The sequence below is a fragment of the Aythya fuligula genome, chromosome Z, assembly GCF_009819795.1.
Source record: "Aythya fuligula isolate bAytFul2 chromosome Z, bAytFul2.pri, whole genome shotgun sequence".
Taxonomy (NCBI): domain Eukaryota; kingdom Metazoa; phylum Chordata; class Aves; order Anseriformes; family Anatidae; genus Aythya; species Aythya fuligula.
This window is the reverse complement of record NC_045593.1, coordinates 40,186,913-40,200,797: the sequence shown is the minus strand read 5'-3', so window position 1 is coordinate 40,200,797 and position 13,885 is coordinate 40,186,913. Positions and strand designations below refer to the sequence as shown.

Below are 13,885 nucleotides of genomic sequence, written 5' to 3'. Positions count from 1 at the left end.
GGAAGATATATGAGGAGCGGCTGAGGTCACTGCGCCTGTTCAGCCTCAAAAAGAGGAGGCTGAGGGGAGGCCTCATCGTGGTCTACAGCTTCCTCATGAAGGGGAGTGGAGGGGCAGGTGCTGATCTATTCTCTTTAGTCACCAGTGATAGGACCTGCAGGAATGGTGTCAACCTGAGGCAGGGGAGGTTTAGGCTAGACATCAGGAAGAGGTTTCTCACTGAGAGGGTGGTCGCACACTGGAACAGGCTCCCCAGTGAAGTAGTCACTGCACCAAGCCTGTTGGAGTTTAAGAAGCATTTGGACTGTGCACTTAGTCACATGGTCTGAACTTTTGGGTAGACCTGTGCAGTGCCAGGAGTTGGACTCTTATCCTTATGGATCCATTCCAACTCAGGATATTCTATGATTTTAAGAAAATTCTTGTTCTTCTACATTCATATAAAATGGTATGAGTCTTAAAGAGACCATTAGGTTAGCAACCACACCTCAGACATAAAATCTTTCTGTCATACTGCTATTAGAAATATCAATGAGTATAACTAAGATACCAGGGAGAAACACTTGTGTTCGTGCATACTTTTTACATATGGTTGGTAAGTGTTATAAATTCAGGTTTGGAACACTTAATTATGGAAAATAATTTCCTGGCTGATGGCTCTTCACAAGACACATAGGTAAAGAATGTAAGTGGTGACAGGTTACATGACTGTAAAGAAACTTGTAACAAAGGCACAGTCTTGCAGAGAATAAAAATCCTTGTGTAAACACTGTGGACAAAAGCTTCACAGTTTAACTTTACGGGAGTAAAGGTTGTTCAAAGACTGAAAACATATTCTGTTTCAGATGTCTCGAACAATCCAGAATTTCATTCTTTCATTCCTGATAATTCCATCTCTCCTTCCTGCTTTTCTGCCTCCCTTGTTCTTTTACATTCTCTCCATTATTCCTTTCAGCCATCTTCTAAATGGGATTTATATATTTGCATGCAGAACGCTGGTTCTGCATATACATATGCATTTTATTATTATTTTCATTCTTTGTTAGTATTATTAAGATGTTAACAGAAATGCCTAAAAAGTGATATAGAGTGAAGATTTTATTTATTATATATATCTACTGAAGGCACCTCATTTGATACAGTAGCTACATTACTGCATAATGAAATATTTTCAAAAGCTTAGACTTGCATCAAAACAGCATGTTCAGTACTACTAAGGTGTCTAGGCCTTGCAGTGAGACTAAGTGTCTAGGCCATTCAGTGAGAGTACCTCAGAAGTGGACCCTATCTCCAGCACCTTTTTCCATCACATTTCTCCAGTGGACAATATTATATACATGTCCAAATTTTAAAGAATGTCTTTCACTGTGGCTATCTGGTATTTGGAGACAGACTGCATGTGTGGGCATAAAAAGATGGTTAATTTCCTGTGCCTTCTGCAGTAAGGCAGCCTTTTCAGATAAGAGCTATGTTTAGTTTTTACTCTTTTAAGTGGTAGCCATATCTGCTGTCATGATAAGAAAATAAGACCAACTCAACATTAAAAAAAGTCTGGCTTTGATTTGGAGATTAATTTATTAAGGAATTATTTTTATTCACTCAGCTCTTCTACTCTCTGCATATAGCTACTACAAAAATCATTGCATGTGAAGCAAACTTGAACGCCATGGAGGTCATGGTACATCTTGACAGTAACAATTGGACAAGAAAAGAATTTCTGTAGCATGATCACATTTTTTATTTTTTCCTGAGAGTTTTAATGGAAAGAGAATGTTGGTAAAATAATACAAGAAGAAAAATAACTCTATTTTGATGTAGTTCATCTGTGAAAGGGATGACCAGTCTATAGCTTATGGACTGCACAGACTGCTTGTGAATAATTTACAGTCTGTTATACATTATGAATTCTGACAATATGATTAAGAACCCAGCAGAGGCTGCTGATGGTCATGTGCACAGCTCACCTTAGGGTAGAAGGGAGAATCCTCCCTTCACACTAAAAGGGAGATTTTAATTAACACAACGATTAACATCATTTCCCATCATGTTTCAGTGTGGTATTATATTATATACTATATGCCATATTTTCAACTGAAATTAAAAGACATTGCAGAGGATGAAGTCACAGAAAACTCCAATAGTTTCAGAAGACAAAAAATCTGTAAAACATCTGAGTCAATATTTCTACCTGGTTTTTACCCTACACAAAATATTACAGCATGCCTTCAGTCTGGAATTTCAGGAAGCTGCAATATGAACTAAAAACAAAGCTAAGAAGTTATATTACAAAATGGAAGGATGCCTGCTCAGTCATTTTTAAGAAATAAAAGTAAAAATAAAAATAATAAAAGACTCAGTTTAATCCCAAGTGCTTTAAAATGTGATTTTGCTTTTGCTTCTGCAAAAGTACTTTCATAGAGCTCCTAGAAATTATTGAAAGATCTTATTTTATGCATGAAAGTATGAGTAAAGGATGAGAGATAAACTTTTTTTTTTTTTTTTTTTTTTTGTAGTTGAAAGGAATAGAATTTTAATCACAATATACCTGAGGATGATTGAAAAGTAATGATATCCATACACTATTAGCTATATTTTGACAAGTAAAAGTAAATGTAGAGGAACTTACAAAAGCTGGAATAAATAATTTCAAATAAGAAAACAGATCAAAGCAAACAAAAGTCACCATAATGTAGAATAATATCCTTTTAGAGTGTAGATCATAGTCAACAGTTTTGTGAAATACTTCAATAGATGCCTGAAAAGCTCAATTAAAACAATGCATTGAGCTTTGTCTTTGTCCCTAAGGAATGTGTAAACATACCAGTTCCTTCTTCTTCATGCACTCCATGAGGATAATGAAGAGGTGTTGTGCCTGGGTTCGAGTGTATGTGAAAGTCTTCTGGATGGTAACTAGCAGCTGGTCCCTCAAAGACTCATTGATAAGTCTGAAATTCAAGAAGAAAAAAATAGAGAAATGGTAAATTTCTGTTACTGAAACAGACCTAAGGAAATTTTGTAAAGGTCATACAAGGGTCAAAGAAATAAAAGATGATAAAGCAGGGCTGTCTGTTCTGGACTGGCAAGGAAAGGAAAGGAAAGGAAAGGAAAGGAAAGGAAAGGAAAGGAAAGGAAAGGAAAGGAAAGGAAAGGAAAGGAAAGGAAAGGAAAGGAAAGGAAAGGAAAGGAAAGGAAAGGAAAGGAAAGGAAAGGAAAGGAATTCTGAGAGCATCAGAAAAAAATTGGAAAACACTGTTCTAGAAAAACACATTGATCATGTTGGGGTCCCTCATCTCCAAAGTTTTTCTTTCAGTTCACATGTACTACATGACAGAAAGTCATTCAAGTGATCAGCTCTGTGCGATTTCCTAACAAAAACAGGTACCAAACTGACAGTCTCGATTTCAGGAAGACCAACAGGTGAACTGAAGACCTCTTTCTATTAATGAGTTAGAAGAATTCAACTCACAGTTCATTTTATGAAATTGGGAACATTTCTGCTGTCGGTGTCTTTGATTTTAGCTTGAGTATCTCAACAACTTCAACCAAATAAGGAATGCATAAAAAACTTACTCTGATCCTGAATCCACCCAAAAGAGCCATTTTGCTTTTACTGATCTTCCAGAATTTTAAACCATTTTTATGTTCCTCCTTGTTACTAATGTTATTACTTGCAAAAAATGGCTCAAGAACAGAAAGAAAAGATAACATGGAATATTAGTACTTGAACCACAGTCCTTTATATCAGAAAGTCTATTCCTCAGGACCTTTTTGGGTGAAACACTGAAGTCTGTAATATCTTACAAATTAGTGGGATGTAATTTAGAACATTTTCCTTTTATGTACAAAAGTTCTACACTATAGCAGTTTTTTCACACACACACACAAAAAAAAAAAGAAACTGAATGTTTAAAATTAACAGAGGCAAGATGTTTAAGAGTCACGTCACAAGTCAATGTTGATCACAGAGTCACAAGTCACTGTTGATCATCTGAGGCAATGAAAATCAGAGAATCTTCATGACTCATATTTTATGATAGAAGATAAACAAAGATATAGTTCTGCAGCAACCAAAAAGAATTATCAGAAACAACACAATATGTCAGTGTTGGCTTATGGCAACTGTTTTAGGAGAACAAAGACCAAACCTTCTAACCTTTCATTTCATGCTGTTGGTAAATGTCACCTGTACTCTGTACTGCAGGAACTTCACTATACAATTGAATTTCAAAAGTGATTTAAATATCTAGTCTTCCTGTCTACAGCAAACATGTTCTTAGAAGGGACAATAAATGGAAATGGGAATGGGAATAGATATGGGAATGGGAACAAACGGAAATGGGAACAGGAAAGGAAATGGGAACGGGAACGGGAAAGCAGTATAAAGGCACAGAAATGAATATAGAGGGCCTGGCAGATGAAGTGCTTTTGTTCTCTACTCTCTAAATTTGACTGTAAATATCTCTGTTGAGTACGATTCCACTGCATAAAGAGGTCTACAAGACTTATGTTAAATTTCTTGAATTAAAATGAATTAATACGGATTTTTAGACCACACTGTGGATCACTGTCCTCTCAACACCTGGCTCCTCCTACTGTCTTCTGCTTTTTTGTGGATTCCTTTGAAAGAAGAGTATCTGTATGTCCTCCTTGCAACAAACAACAGTGTGGCCTAGAGGTACTTTTCTCTGGGACAGTGGAGAGACAACAACACTGCATTTACTGCTTTGTGTAAACATTTCATTCCCCTGAAAAATGACCTGCTTCCCTCATAAAAGTGGATATACAACAACTTCAGTGGAAACAACAACCTCATGATGAATGGCAATGAGACCTAGCAGCAGAGGACTTCCTGTGCAGGGTTATAAGAAAAAAAACAACCTGAAAAAAACAGCTCCTGTATAGAAGAAGATACAAGCAAGTGGGAACATGAGATGTTGGAGCACAGGCAAAAATATATGTTCCCTTCATGTTAAAGAGAATTAACTGGGAAAGGCTGACACCCTGAAGAATACACTTTAATTACAGTAAGTTAGGTCTCCTTAGTCTAGTGTATTTCAAGCTACAGATTAGTAGGTCACATGCAAAATAAATTTTAAAGCCCCCTTTTTAGGACTCTTTAAAAAAAATGGAAATTTGTTTTTGTTAAGAATTCTGATCTTAAAGAGATAGTGGAGATAGAAGTTATTCTAAGGATAAGTTATTGGACATATTAAATTTTCCACATTTCAAACTAAGAAAGAAAAAATGGATTAACCAGCAGAACAAATTTCCTGAAAACATGGAGACTAAACAGAAATGTAAATAAAGCTCTAATTTCCATTGGAAATGATGTGAAATGTATGAAAAAAAGAACACACACATATTAAGAAATATATGAAATTGAAACATGAAGGAATTTCACAAAATATTTCTAAAGATTCTGTGATGAAAGATATCCTATTTTCTCACTGAAATTTAATTTTTAAAAAAGTATGGAACTTCAAGTTTGGAATTCTCTTGGGCTAAAGTAGGGGAAAATTTCTTCCTTAAGCGCTGAATAAAAGCACAGTTATTCTCTTTTCCTTTTCCTTTTCCTTTTCCTTTTCCTTTTCCTTTTCCTTTGCCTTTGCCTTTGCCTTTGCCTTTGCCTTTGCCTTTGCCTTTGCCTTTGCCTTTTATTCCTTTTTCTTTTTATATTCCCTCCTTCCCTTTCTCCTTCTCCTTCTCCTTCTCCTTCTCCTTCTCCTTCTCCTTCTCCTTCTCCTTCTCCTTCTCCTTCTCCTTCTCCTTCTCCTTCTCCTTCTCCTTCTCCTTCTCCTTCTCCTTCTCCTTCTCCTTCTCCTTCTCCTTCTCCTTCTCCTTCTCCTTCTCCTTCTCCTTCTCCTTCTCCTTCTCCTTCTCCTCCCTTTCTCTTTCCTTTTTCTTTTTCTCTTATACACCTACATTTAATTACAGGAAAAATAAATATGTCTTCTTATAAAGTTTCCTAATAGTGATTTTTTTTTCCCACTTTTCCTAAGGAATATCTAATTAATAATAGTTTTTGGTGCAAAGTTGATCTTTATGATCTTACCATGAAAAAAAAGGGAGAAAGATGTCTTGGATCCATTAAAAATGTTGAAGTGGCAAATTTAATAAAGTGACATTCTAGTTTTGTTCAAGACACGCTAGAAGATTAAACAACAAAGCAGAACTTTCTTCATTGCTTTGGCTGATCTTGTAGAGATAGAAGATAGCATTCTGGCATCTTCCCTCTTCATAAATATATTTTTTTGAAGTCTTGCCTAATATGTGAGGAGATAATACACAGTCCCCTCAATAACATCACAGTCTTTCAGCCTCATGGCACATGATTTTATAGTGAACACTGAGAGGATTTGAAAGATCTGGTCCATAGCCAGCTTCTTAAATTATTTAGTCACTTTTCTGCAGAGCTTTTTAGTATTGAAGTTGTACAATGTACTAGAGATTTATAATGATTATGATTTATAATAATAACCCAATTTCGAAATGTAAGTTTGTTATAGGTTTTTTAACTTATTGTTATCAAAATGCTTTGAAGTTCTCTAAATGGTACACTCCCATTCAATGAACTGCACATAATCTATTTTTAACTTTTCCTTCATGAATTCTTATTTCCTTTTATTTATTTATTTATTTATTTTTAGATTACTACACTTTTATTTGAGATAAAGAAAATATATCCATAAAATATCAGTGTAATCTGAAAACAATTCCCTACCATCCTTTATGGGAAGCTTAAGGGATTTTCTGTTTTAATTATGGTTTTCACTATAGACAATCACACCATACATCAGAAATATGACAAGACTCTCTGCTGATTTTTCTTTTTTCCATTAGAATTGCAAGTAAGACACAGTGGTGCAACTCCATGGGACTGAATGAATTTCTACTGCCTTTGAATCCACATATTTTACACAGAATTACAATAAGAAGAGACAGAATATAAATGTAATTCATTCTATTCAAACAATGATAATTTCTCTGTGCTTCATAGAAGGAATCCTTGAAAGGACTGGAAGGGCACTTAAAGATCATCTAATTCCTGCATTCCTGCCTCCTCCCACACAGTTTTTTTTTTTTTTTTTAATTAAAACCTTTACTGCTTATCCTATCACTACATCAAGCCCTGGCAAAAGGTCTCTCTCCTCTATGTCCCCTTCAGGTACTGGAAGGCTGCTCTAAGTTCTCCCTAGAGCCTTCTCTTCTCCAGGCTGAACAATCCCATCCATATGCAGTACAGTACACCTGAAGTACCAGATGATCTTGAAGGTCTCTTCCAACCGTAATGATTCTATGATTCTATGTTTCTATGATTCTATAACTCAAAGTGAGGTTTCATGAGAGCTGAGTAAAGGGGGAGAATCACCTCTCTTGTCCTGCTTACCATACTGGTTTTGATACCGATCAGATATGGTTGGCTTTCTGGGCTGCAAACACATATTGCTACCTCAAAATGGGGGTTATGTTTCCCCTCTTCCCATTAGTGTGAACTTAGAATTTCACTGGACTGCCACAAGCTCTCAAATATGATGGGCAGTGGCTTAGCAACTACATCTGCCAGTTCTCTCATGTCCTGCAGATGTATTTCATCAAGTTCCATGGAATCGTGCACCTTTATGATCCTTAGATAGTCTTGAACATGATCTCTTACAGTGGGTTGTTCATCATTCTCCCAGTCACTGCCTTTGCTTGCTGGAGCTTGCACTATGTGGCTGGAGCTCTTGCTGGTGAAGATAGAGGCAAAAAACTTGTTAAGTACCTCAGGCTTATAATCTGGGAGGCCGTGTCTCCTGTTTCCTTCAGAAGAAGGCCCACAATTTCCCTAGTCTTCTTTTTATCATTGATATATCTTTCTTGTGGCTCTTAATGGCCCTGGCTAAATTTAATTCTAAACAGGCTTTAGCTTTCTTAATCTGATCCCCTTCCCTTTGACAGGGACTGATAAAAAAAACAACTACCTGGACTCCTGAGTCCTGTACTGCTGCTCCCAGGGAGCAGCATTACTTGCAGCTCTTCACTGGTGGTTGTTGTTCTACACTATTTTTCCCTGATTATGTTTATTGAATGGCTGTCCCTTGACAAAAGAGGTGGTTGCGTATAACATAGAAATGAGATGCTTCTATCCAGCTTTTAATCTGCAAAGTGCTTTGATGCAAGAGAAAAGTAACAATATAAAAGTATGCAATGTGAAAGCAATCTTGCAATCTTGCAGTCTTGCAAAAGATGCAAAAGAAACACCACAGGGGACAGAGAAGAGCCAAACTGCATGCACACTATCATCCTTTTTGCTCAAAGCAAAATATCCTAATATTTTCCTTATTAGAAACAAAGATACTTAAGTCTCATACGTAGCCTAAAAGCCCTGCCACAGTGTATGCAGAGACAGATCAATCCAAATTTAAAAATTCTCATGTGAGGCTGCTCTGTTAAAGAAGAAAGAATGTTTTATACGTTTCCTTATGAACATTAGACAAGAAATACATTTTTATGGCATTGAACTGAATTCCTTAAGGGTTTCATACTTGCAGGAGTAGATCTGATGGAGTAGTTAATAGACTGTAAACTCAGCTGGGAGACTGCTGTTGAATAGTCATTTTCCATTAAGAAAGGAAATATTTGCCTAAGAAGTGACACAGTTTTAACTTAGTATTTCATTTTTCTCTTAAATTCAGCATTTAATTAAAAAAAGTCTCTGAGGATTAAAAACTACTATTGAATGGTTCTATAAATAGTTGCACTTTCCAGTTTGTGCAAGAAAGTGAAATGAGAAGACATCTTTGATAATACAGTCAAAAATATTTTGGCTTTATGTGGAGAAGAGCTATTAATCACTAGAATATTCACTTCAATAGTTTGGGGGCTACATATACGATAATTTTGGGTGCTTATGATTAATCCTATTTTTTCACCTCTCAAAGCACTTCAACACATTTTCAGCTTTTGAGAAAATGAGAAATTAAGTGTTTCAGAGACTTAGATATTTAAATTAGGGAAAATAGCAATAAGTAGCCAAAAAAATCATCAAAGTCAGAACACAGGGAAGCCTATATTTCAGCCTGCTTCTCATTTAGGTTACTTCCAGTAGATAGCCTGTTTGTTGTTAAGACATCAAAACTACAAGGAGCTCAGTGAGTTTATAATTAAGACTAATTTGTTTGTAGTGAAATGTAGCTATCTTGTACATAAAATGTTGCATTCAACATTTTTCAGACTGAGGCAATATGTAGTCCTTGAAACTATAGCTATGGTAAGCTTTAAAAAAACAAACAACAACAACAACAACAACAAAATACCACAAACAACAGTAACACTGCATTAATACTGTATATCTGATATTCATAATGCTCAAGCCTCAGCTCTGTGGAAACTGCCTGTCTGCCTTGCCTTTCCCCTGAAATTTCAATGGACTTTTTGAGAGACATTTGATAACGAGGCTTCAAAACTAATTTACACACAAAGACACCTTTGCTTCATGGTGTGCATCACAGTTCTTTTTGATCTGTACTTAGCACATCATTCCATTGCAGAAACACTTCCTGCAAGGAAGGATGTACAGAGCATTCTGTGCTCACAGTCTTGTTCCACTGCAGTACAATAAAGTCTGCTTGTAGTTAGACTAGAGTCATACTTAGGTTAGTGACACGTCCAACTTTTCATGAGGTAGGACTATCATTAGGCTTTAAAACAAGGCAGATCCATCTTCCTACCTTTTGTCTGCTCAAGGATGTGCAAATATTGACATTGCAAAGGGTTACTGCAACATGATTTATATATTTTTATATATATATATATATATAAATCTGTTTCTGCTATGTGAAATCAATTAGAAATGATAAACAATGAGGATAGAAAGCAGGCACACTACAACTTTTTGAAGCTCACAAAATACAAAAGGACCTTTGGGGCAGATGAACAATTGCCCAACATGTAAAGACCTCTCTGAGATGATGGATTGGTGCCACACTAATTAAAACTCAAGAAAACAGAGCTATATTTTGCCCTCCTTCACCTCCAGACATAGTTCTGTGACCTCTGGAAATAAGCTTTAAAATAAACTTGAAAACTTACAGCTGTGCTAAGTACACACACACATTTGTATTCTATCCATAGAGAATGAATCCATTCCTTGTTTTCACTGAGTAGGATTTTAAAATATTGGGAAAAAAAAAAGTGTGATAATATCAGCATTCAACTGCTGAGTCTGTTTTTGCCATGAATTAGGTATTTTTTGAAAGATTTAGATCAGACATCCAGTGCAAAACAGTGAGAAGATATGTTTTGTCTTGGAGAAGTCCCTAATTAATTAAAATAGACTTTTGACTTTATAGTTTGATTGCAGGGTGGACTGCACAATTAAATTCTGAACACAATTTGCATGTGCTACATTGATTTAGTGTCTAATAGACACAGTTCTATGTAACCTACTTAGATTTGATCTGAAAGAAAAAGCTATTAGCTATACACAATTAATGTCCCAATTATTCAGTATTCTGCTCATATTGCTAATCATTATTCAAAACTAGGTTAATATAATCAGAGGGGAGCGAGTACCCAATTTGCATATGAGCTGAAATATATCTGGGTAAAATTTTTTAAGCATATATATAATATTGGCATTTCACTTTGAGTATTCTTAGGAATATAATTGCATGTTAGACTGATGTTTTCAGACATGAGACAATGACATAGAAATTGTCACTACACAGCTTTACAGATTTCTTATTTTCCTGTGGTTTATTTAGTGCAGGATGAACAGAAACAAACACCACCACAAAAAGACTCATTGTAAAAAAACAAACACTTTCATTAAGAAAGAATTGAACATCTCAGTTGCTCAAATGAGCAACTCTCTAGCAACTAGTGTTTCATTCACTTGCTTTTCTTAAGAGTTTCCGATGATGACATAAATTGCATTTATTCTGTTTTTGCTATACTATTTGCCAAGATGACATCAGAATGCAGACAAGATAGATGGAAACTGTATAGGCAAATAGCATGCAAAGGAATAAGAGATGGTTGAATAGGATTATGTTAAATATATTAACAATAAGACTACTGAGAACAGAGAAATAACGTCTCACAGATTAAGAGGAAAACTGACGCTGTCAGATCTATTTCAGATGCAGCATTGGACTATGTGAACCTGAATATAAATCTGATTCTAGTATTTGTGGAAAACTACCTCACTTTCATTAGGAGCTCTAGGTTGAAGAAGTTCATGATCACGTTTATTTTTAAACAATACAATACTGTTTGGTCTAGAGTTCAGAGTTTATGTATTCTTGTTTTATTATTTGCATAACTACTGTGGGTGTGAATACATACCTTTAAGTATTCTAAAGTACCCCTTCCCACTAAATCCTGATCGGATTACTGCAGCTAATCAGAGAAAAAGTATGAAATAGTTTTTAGTAATTAGAATCTCAGTTGGCCTTGATGCCCCTTTCATGCTTTGATCTAAAATTCTAAATGATCTAAATCATCCTTTATTTGCTGTTCCTTACTGTAAAAAGCAATCTCTGTGTTCTGCTTTGGAGACTTCTGGGTACAAGGTCCATGCTCTTAGGTGACTGGCTGGAAACCCTCTGAGGGTGTCTACTGGCACCAGGTAAAGACCAGTCAGTGAGATCTACAAGGGTGTGGGCCTGAGGAAGCTCTAGAAGCTTCTAACCAGTGTGATTAGCTGCCCTTGACCCAAGGTGCCTGAAGCTTTTGATGCAGCTACCTCTTATTTAGGGAGGGTCTAGCACTCTTTGGGCTAGTGCCCTTCAGAAGCCTATATTACAGCAAGGACAAAAGCACAGCTCCAAGAATACAACCAACAGACACAGCAGTGTGTGCAGGAGGATGAAAATAAGGGATCTTAGCTGAACTTGTACCAGCACAGTCTTTGGTATGGTGGTGGCAAACCACAGGGCAGTTTCCCCAGCAGGTGTTGAAGCAACTGTCCCTGCTAGGGTAGAGGCTTTGATGCAGATAGAGCTTAAGAGAGTTGTTGCAGCCTTCTTCATGTTGGTGATATCGTTTTGGGTTCTATGACCATAGGACCTTGTTTGCAGGTCGATGTCTATCTGAGGAAGAAGGCTTAAAGTGGCAGATGTGTTAATGTGGGCTTTAAAGTACAAATGATGGGAGCAGAAGAGAGTAACCTGCAGGCAGGTGAGGCAGTGATGGATGACATTGATGGACAAAGGGCCTGGAGTCATTTGACAGGAAAGGATCATAAAATTATCAAAACAATGCTTAAAGAGGGTCATCTCTAACAGTTCTATTTAAGCAAGGAAGTTTCTTCAGGGCATCAATGAAGAAATCCCCTAAGTACTTATTGGGAAATCAGCATGCCAGGATGCCTCTCTGAAATGCCTGTACACTAATGCATGTTGCATATGGAATAAACATAATGAGCTAGATCTGTGTGCAGTTGCAAGCCTACGATGTTGGGATCATGGAGAAGTGATGGGGTGGCTCCCATGACTGGAATGCTGCAGTGAAGGGATACAGTCTCTTTAGGGAAGACAGGCTGGGAAGATGAGGAGGTGATTCTGCTGTTTCTGTTAGAGTGTAGCTGGAACACATGGAACTTTACCTGCAAGTGGATGATGAGCCAGACCAGAGCTGAAGAGAGCACAGGTAAGGGTGAAATTGTAGTGGGTATCCATTACAGGCTGTGTGACCTGGAGAAACAAACAGATGAGGCCGTCTACAGACGGCTAGGAGCAAACTCATATTTGCAGACCCTGGACCACATGGAGATCTTCAATCACCCTGATATCTGCTGGACGGACAACACAGAAGAGCATAAGTAATCCAGGGGTTCCTGGAGATAATTGACAACTTTCTGAGAGAAGAACTAATGAGAAAAGGTGCTCTGGCAGACCTCATGCTCACCAGCAAGGTGGTACTTGTTGAGAAGGTGAAGGTCAAAGGCAGCCTTAGCTCCAGTGACTATGGCATGGTGAAATTCAGGACTCTGAGAAGATGGAGCAAGGCAAGAAAAACAAGATCAAAACCCTGACTTAAGACTAGCTGATTCTTTTCAGGAATCTGCCTAAATGAGTCCCATAGGGTAAGGCCTGGAGGGAAGAGAAAACTGGTTAACATTCAAAGATCATCTCCTCCAAGCTCAAGAGTGGTCCATCTTAATGATCAGGAAATGGCCATTGGGAATGGTTAGGGAAAAATGCTAGGAGACCTGCATGGATAACAAGGATCTACTGGCAAAACTCAAACATGAAAAGAAGTATAAAGAAGATAGAGGTAGACAGAAATGCAGAGACACTCCCAAAGTGTATGTAGATGAAGTTAAGAAGGCCAAAGCCCAGCAGAAATTGAACGTGGCAAAAGGTGTCAAAGTCAACAAGAAGGGTTCTGCAACTACCCTGCTGACAGAAAGAAGGCTAGAAAAATATGGGCCCATTGTTGAATTGGTAGAGGCCCTGGTGGCACAGGATCTGGAAAAGTCTGAGGTACTGACTGTCTTCTCTGCTTCAGTATTTATTAGCAAAACTAGCCTTGAAGAATCCCAGGGGCAACAGACCCGTGGGTAAAAACCTGGATGAAGAAAGATATATCCTTGGTGGGATACTTAAGCAAATTGAATTAGTCCATGGACACTAATGGGGTGTACCCATGAGTACTGTAGGAGTTGGCTGATGTCATTATGAGGGCACTCTTAATAATCTTTGGATGATATGGTGACTGAGAATAGTGCCTGAGTACTGGCAGAAGGCAAATGTCATTCCTATCTCCAAACAATACAAGAAGGAGGACCCAGGGACCTACAGCCCTGTCAGCCTCACTTCAATCCCTGAGAAAATTACAGAACATCTCATCTTGAAAACAATTTCCAGGCACTTGACGGATAAAAAAGTCCTTAGAAATA

The 13,885-nt window shown here is 37.2% G+C and overlaps 1 protein-coding gene across 1 annotated transcript in view; it reads right to left on the bottom strand.

The window, feature by feature from the left end:
* TRPM3 (transient receptor potential cation channel subfamily M member 3) overlaps positions 1-13,885 on the bottom strand; it is a 308,506-nt gene that overhangs the window by 98,130 nt on the left and 196,491 nt on the right. Inside the window, exon 8 of the mRNA XM_032205316.1 lies at positions 2,822-2,945. Coding sequence (XP_032061207.1) covers positions 2,822-2,945 — 124 coding nt within the window. The remainder of the gene's footprint in view (positions 1-2,821; positions 2,946-13,885) is intronic.